The sequence below is a fragment of the Microtus ochrogaster genome, linkage group LG9 (genome assembly GCF_000317375.1).
Source record: "Microtus ochrogaster isolate Prairie Vole_2 linkage group LG9, MicOch1.0, whole genome shotgun sequence".
In the NCBI taxonomy this organism is placed as follows: domain Eukaryota; kingdom Metazoa; phylum Chordata; class Mammalia; order Rodentia; family Cricetidae; genus Microtus; species Microtus ochrogaster.
Window position 1 is genome coordinate 11,141,144 of NC_022034.1, and position 6,900 is coordinate 11,148,043.

Genomic DNA, 6,900 nt, shown 5'->3' on the forward strand with positions numbered 1-6,900 from the left:
TGCGTGGGCACGTGGGATAGATGAAGGCAGAGCAAGCAAAAAGAAAAGAGAAAGAAAAAAAGAAGGAAGGAAGAAAGGAAGGGGAATGGAAGGGAAAAAGAAAGAAGAAAGAAAGAAGAAAGAAAGAAAGAGGAAAAAGAAGCGTAGAGAACACCTTTAATCCCAGCACTCAGGAGGCAGAGGCAGGCGGATCTCTGTGTTCGAGACCAGCCTGGTCTATAAGACCTAGTTCCAAGACAGGCTCCAAAGCTACAGAGAAACTCTGTCTCCAAAAAACCAAAACCAAAAAGAAGTGTACTATAAACTTGCATGAGCCTTAACTTCAGAATTAGCTCTGGGAGCGAGGCTGGCAGAGGAGGAAGTGACCTGGAAGTCTTGTCGGTGCCATTGTTCATGCACAAGGCATGAACGCCATCAGACCACACTGGGTCAGGGACCGAGTGGTGTCTCTGGGGAGTTGGGCAGTGATGCAAAGCTCCGGCAGCAAAGCTGTTTTACCAAAGGGTACAGTCTAACCAGGGTCACGTGTGTGTCCAATCAGGACCAGGCTTGAAGCTGAGCAAGGGTCAGAAAACCTGAAGATGCAAGAGGGGACCCCAATGACTCTGCTGGGCAAACAACATCCTTTCTTACTAAAGAAGCCTAGGATGATACAGGCTTTCTCCCTTCCCACCTTACACTAGGAGATCTTTCAACGAGGACCACACAAGCCCAGCTGGATCCAGTCGTCTGACTACACATGAGCCAGGGCAGAGGCTATCTGTCATCTGGATGAGACCACAGGGCAGGCAGGTCCAGCCTGCCCACTGATGTCAACACTTTCCAGGGGTGACCGTTTCACACCCAGTAGCATTCATTACTCACGTCTGCCATATTCCCAGCGTAACGGAAGCCAGCCACAGCAGTCCAACGATAAAGAATTTAGGCAAATAGAAGGTTAAGCATTTTCTTTCTCCCTAATAAATAAATAAATAGTAGGAAAAAATAAGAAACAGAGCAAACAGTGACTAGCCCCTAAAAGAGCACAGTAGACCCCAAACACATCTACACAGCAGTGCAGGCCAGGGAGGGTCTCACGGTACCACTCATTCTGAAGGATGACCAGCATCGGACGAGGAGATGGCCTGTCTGCTTACCTGGACCCGTATCCCGTGGTACACGCACAGCCAGAAGAGCAGCAGAGCACACAGGAACAGAGACTGGAAGAAGTCATCCAGCATCCCCGGGAACCAGCTGTTCACCAGAAAGGAGAGTGGGAAGAACGGGTCTGGAAGGCAGAAGACAGAACATGGGCAAGAACAGAGCTGGCTGGCAGCCCACACAGAGCCGCAGCCTCTGATCAGGGAAAGCACAATAATGAACTCTGAGCTCAAAGGTGATTTTGTTTTCTGAGTGTCTGAAAGCCACCGGGCAGACTGAAACAATGATCCTAACAGAGAGAGAGCATCTGCCCCAGCGCCGCAGCTCAGGAAGCAAATGCTTTCTGGAATGGGGACAGAGGAGGAGAGCCACACGCATGCACGGGCACCTCAGCCAAGTCCCAAGACTGCTGAGTCTGCAGGTCGTCCAAGCTCCACTACCCAGGCAGTTTGTGTCTGCTCGGGATCCAAGCATCTGCTATGGCTGTGTAACATGGTGCCTGGGAGCAGGGAGTACCTGCGGACACAGCTGGGGTCTCTGGGACCAGGCCAGCTCTGAATCTGGAGGGGGAGCTCCGAGATAAAAGTGGCACCCACCGTTGTAGAGCAGCAGTAGTGGCAGGAGGACCGACATCCACTTCTGCTCGATGCCCCAGTCTCTCATGGAGAACTTGCGCAGGGAATGCGCAAACAGGCACTGCAAAGCAAATGGCGGGTGGCTGTGTGGTGGGCGCTGCTCCCCGGCAGGGCGAGCCTCACCCCAGCAGGGCGGCACCAGGCAGGATCCACTGAGTCATTGGTTAGAGTGACTACTGAGGTCCCACCAGTTGTAGGAGACAGATGAGACAAAAAACCGCGATTGCTGCATGGGGCCACAGCTGAGACACGTTGCATGCTGTTTCCACAAGGCCGTGAACTCTCTGCAAACAGAGAGCATGCCCACCTCTTGAATTTCTGCTTGGGATGCTTCGGTCAGGCCTGTTTCCACACAGAGGCTTTCAGGGCTTCCAGGGCACAAGCCCATCTGCAGATGCCACCAGGCCACCTACCCAGCAGGACAGTTGACAGAGGGCACCATGTACTAACGATGACATCAGGATCCCCAGGGGAAAGCCAGAGGCAAAGCCATGCCGCAGTCAGAGGCTGAGCATGTCTTCAAACACCTCCACTGTGTGTAGAGCCCTTGCGAGAAATGTCTTTAGACAGTTCAAACGCTGTGTGCATTTCATAGGGGTTATTTTTCCCTGTCATCTAATATAAACTAATAATTTCTGGGCTGCTTGAATTTCCTGGCCTGGGGCTGTTTTTTCCAGTACAGGTTATCTGCTAATGTTCAGGTCTCTTCTCCATTTAAGAGCAATCTTAGGTCTGTGATTACCAATCTCTGGGCCCCAAGAGAATCCAGATACCAGACAGCCCTCAGACCAACTATGAGGTCAGCAGTCCACTTCTCTCTCCATGGTCCAGACAGGGCACAGCCACCCTAGCCTGACTCAAGGGTCTGGGCCCTGTCTCTATGCACCTACCCTTCAGTAGATGCCCGTGTGCAGCTCTCCACTGTGGCCTATACTATGCCAGGGGTGCTGTCTGTGTCCGCAGAGACAGATGTGACTACAGTCCCTGTCAGCACGACGGTGCACAGCAGTTGACAACAGAACACGGCTGTCAGTGTCAACCAGCCACTCAACACGGTGCACTCTGTCTCGGATGTCTATACCCCTGTTCTCATGGACACCCTTTCTGTGCCTGAACATTTCCCCCAAAGTGTGTGTGCTTGTGGGCACATTTCAGGTCCCAAATGAACCAGCAGCTTGCATTTTCAGAACCGTTTCTCTGCCAGCTTTTCCTTTAACCATCCCAAAACTCAAATATTCAGAATAATTTTCCAAACACAAAAATCGAAAGGAAGCTGCTGAGTGACCCTCCAACAAGGCCAACTCCTTTCCATAAGGGTTAAGTGATGTTTCCGGTATTACAATGGGTATTTACTAGATGACAGTGACCGACATCTCTTACACTACACAAAAACACCCAGGGAATGATTCACTATCCAGTCTTTTTGCAGCACAGTGCCTCAGTGGACACAGACTGGCTAGTAATACCAGATGGACCACTAGAGGGCCTCGCTCAGAGTCTGGGTAAAGCCCCCTGGAGCTTGCTCTCTGCCCACAGGAACTTCACAGACTAGCCTCATCCCCAGTGACGGGGCCAGAGCCCCAGGCACACGGTACTCACAGTGACAATGAAGGTGAGCACCACAAACACGAAGCGGAACCAGATCTCCAGCTGGGAAAACACAGGGTTGTACGTCTTCCACTGAAACAGGAAACAGATGTGTGTGTGGGGAGGGGTGTGTGGAATTGGGCGGGACAGAGCAGGACAAGACTCAGGTGGGGTGGGTTGTGTGAGCATGCTCCCCAAGACAACAAAAGTCAGATCTGCACCCAAAGGGAGAAGTCCTGACTATCAGAAACTGTTATCCCATGGTGAGGGCATAGGGAGGCACACCCGACATTAGTAACCATCCCTGAGGAGTTCAAAATGCTTTTTCCTTCTGTTTTCTCACAATGTTACAAAATTTAAAAAATTTTTATTTCTCTATTAAAGAACAGGTAAAAAAAAGCCAGAAGATGGTGGTATAGCACTTGGGAGGCAAAGACAGGGGGATCTCTGAGTTCGAGGCCAGCATGGTCTACAGAGTGAGTTCCTTGACTGCCAGGGCTATACAGAGAAACCCTGTCTCAATCCCCCCCCCCCAAAAAAAAAAACTTAAATACTAAGAACTTTTAAAAATGGTTTTAAATAGTGAATCTGGCAGATAAATTATTCTATAATCATTTGAATTTTAAATTTCCTATCAAAAGTCAGCCTTGACAGTCTTTACTAGAAAATGCCAGTCTTTACATGAAAACAGACTTGTGTAGCATGCATGTGTGAGAAGTATCTTCTAAAATACTTAAGGAAAGTATATAAATATGAATGTGCACTCCGAACAGTCCTGTAGGCTGTACTGCCGAGTAGGCCCTGGCTTGCTTGGTCTGTGCTGCATGGCCCTGGCTTCGCCATTCTGTGCCATTTGTTTAAGCTATTCTTGGTTCCACACACTTAGAAAACTGGTTTTCTAAAATAAGCCATACGAGGCACTGATGTTCCCGAGCACCTAACAAGGCAGCCGCAGGAGCGTGTGGCTGGCTGTGTACTCACTGTGAAGTTCATCTCCCTGATGGGCTGGTTCAGGTGCTCAAACCCCACGGTCACTGTGTACTGCGTGTAGTTTAGGTAGCCAAGGTGGGCCACAATGATTTCCTCACATTTCTGAAAGAAAGGAGGTTCACGTCATCAAACAAGTGGAAAGGACCCTCCTACCCACAAGCCCAAGTGACTCATTCCAACAACAGATGAGCAGAACACATCATCTCAGGCGAACTTGCCAAAAGCTTGGCGAAAGGCAGATGCCAGCCAAGGACAGTCCCTAGAAAGCAGGCGCCCAACGGGCATTTCGTGACTTACTGTGATCAGAATCATCCTACTGTGGGTGACCGAAAGACAACATATCACCCGCTTAGAATAGCCAACTACGCAAGAACACAAGCCTGCCTGGCTCATCTGTAAACACGCTACTGCATGGGGGACCTGCATGCTTAGCTATGGCCTAGGCCCACTCTACAATGCTGTGACCATGTGCAGTCTATGAGAAACGTATTTTTCTCTCCTCGATTTCAGCCCGCCGTTCCCTACATGGATCTCTGTAGTGATATTTTACTTGTGTTTTAATAAATAAAGCTTGCCTTAAGATCAGCATGCAAAGTTAGCCACACTAGTCAGCCATACAGGCCGGTGGTGGTGGTGCACACCTTTAATCCCAGCACTAGAGAGGATTATAAAATGGGAGGAGAAAGGAGCTCAGAGTCTCAGTCTCCGTCTGAGGATTCCAGGAGGCAGGATCGCCTGTTTTGGTCTGGGGTAGAGGTAAGAGCCAGTGGCTGGCTGCTTTGCTTTTCTGACCTTCAGCTTGAACCCCAATATCTGTCTCTGGGGTTTTATTATTTGTGCTACAGATGTCTGTCTCCCCCCACCACAAACACACCAAAAGCAAAGGCTGCGAGCAGTGGCGAGTTGATTGGTAGATGTGAATGCTTCATGGGCTACTGAGCCCCAGACTCTAGTCCTTCAGGATTAGGACTCGGGCCTGCTGCATGGCCAACCCTCCTGCCCACAGAGGCCTGCAGGCACTCTCCACCATGGCTCTGCTCCGACCCAGCCACAAAGGCCTGCAGCATCTGGGTGGTCACACCCCCTCTGCAAGGGCAGTGGACCCCTCCCTGTTACTTTCACTGTGGCTCCCAACGGTAAGTCCCTCCACAGCCAGCCAGCTGGATAGCCCCTCGGAGCAGGTAAGGGCCCTTTGATTTACCCCTGTTCACAAGTCAAAGCAAGAGTCAGTTGTGATGACTCCTACCTGAGCAGCTACCTCCTCCTCTTCCTCAGTGCTGGTTTCCTGCCCTCTCCGCCTGTGTGGTTCTTACCCCCAGCAAAGCAATGTTCCCCTTCCTGCTGTGACTGTTGTCACAGGTGTCGCTAAGGACTCAGCGGAACCAGGAACAGTCAGATTCAATGTCAGTAGCACACCAGTACACCTTCTGTGAGAAACTGACCGACCTTCCTTCTTCTTCTTTTTCTTTTTTCCGAGACAAGGTTTATCTGTGTGTAGCCCTGGCTGTCCTAGACTCACTTTGTAGATCAGGTTGGTCTTAAACTCAAAGATACGCCTGCCTTTCTGCCTCCTGAATGCTGGGATTAAAGGCATGTGCCACCAACACCCAGCTGTCAGAGACATTTTTTACAGGTAAAACAATCTGCTGGGCAGTGGTGGTGCACGCCTTTAATCCCAGCACTCAGGAGGCAGAAGCAGGTGGATTTCTGTGAGTTCAAGATCAGTTTGGTCTACAGAGTGAGTTCCAGGACAGACCCAAAAGCTACACAGAGAAACCCTGCCTTCAAAAACCAAAAAACCAAACAAGCAAAAGAATCCTTTGTAATTTAAATGTTGAAGTGTGTGTGCGCGCACGTGCAAGCACACACACCCAAAAACACCAGAAGAGGGCATCAGATCCCCTGGAGCCTGGGCTATAGGAGGTTGCAGGCTACCTGATGTGGCTGCTGGGAAATGAACTTGGGTCTCTGGAAGAGCAGCACACGATCTTCACACGAGCATCTCTCCAAGCAGAGGCATTTTTAGTAGGAGACAGAGCTCAGTTCAAATGTACTGCTACAGATGCCATAACGAAGCCGCTACCTGGTGATGTATAGATCCCAGGGTCAAACTATGCTCCATCTGATTAGGAAGCACCCTGTAAAAGACCAGGGTTTTCTCACCACCTCAGGGTGCTAGTGCTTTCTGTTTGTTTGTTTTATATTAAATTAGCAATGAGAACTTGGGAGGTGGCTCCGTGGAGAAAGTGCTCATTAAGCACGAGGCCCAGAGTTCAGGTCTCCACCTCCTTCAATCCCAGCATTCTGGAGGACCCCAGAGCAAGGCTGCCTGCGGTGAGCTCTGGGCTCAAACAAGAGGCCCTCACTTAATATATAAGGTGCAGAATTATTGAGGAAGACACCCAACACCAGTCTCTGACCTCTCTACCCATGTGCACAAACGTGCAAACATGCACATACACACACTCCACACAGCCACACAAAACAGACATACACATACATACACTCCACACAGCCACACAAAACAGACACACATACACACACTCCA

General features: G+C 50.1%; 1 protein-coding gene across 2 annotated transcripts in view; it reads right to left on the minus strand.

Moving 5' to 3' along the window:
* Positions 1 to 6,900, minus strand: part of Tmem181 (transmembrane protein 181) — a 62,083-nt gene that overhangs the window by 11,125 nt on the left and 44,058 nt on the right. For both annotated transcript variants that reach the window (XM_026787380.1, XM_005363395.2), the window contains exons 6-10: positions 4,344 to 4,454; positions 3,375 to 3,455; positions 1,737 to 1,836; positions 1,137 to 1,267; positions 865 to 956 (exon numbers count right to left, since the gene is read on the minus strand). In XM_026787380.1, the coding sequence (XP_026643181.1) occupies positions 865 to 956; positions 1,137 to 1,267; positions 1,737 to 1,836; positions 3,375 to 3,455; positions 4,344 to 4,454 (515 nt within the window). The remainder of the gene's footprint in view (positions 1 to 864; positions 957 to 1,136; positions 1,268 to 1,736; positions 1,837 to 3,374; positions 3,456 to 4,343; positions 4,455 to 6,900) is intronic.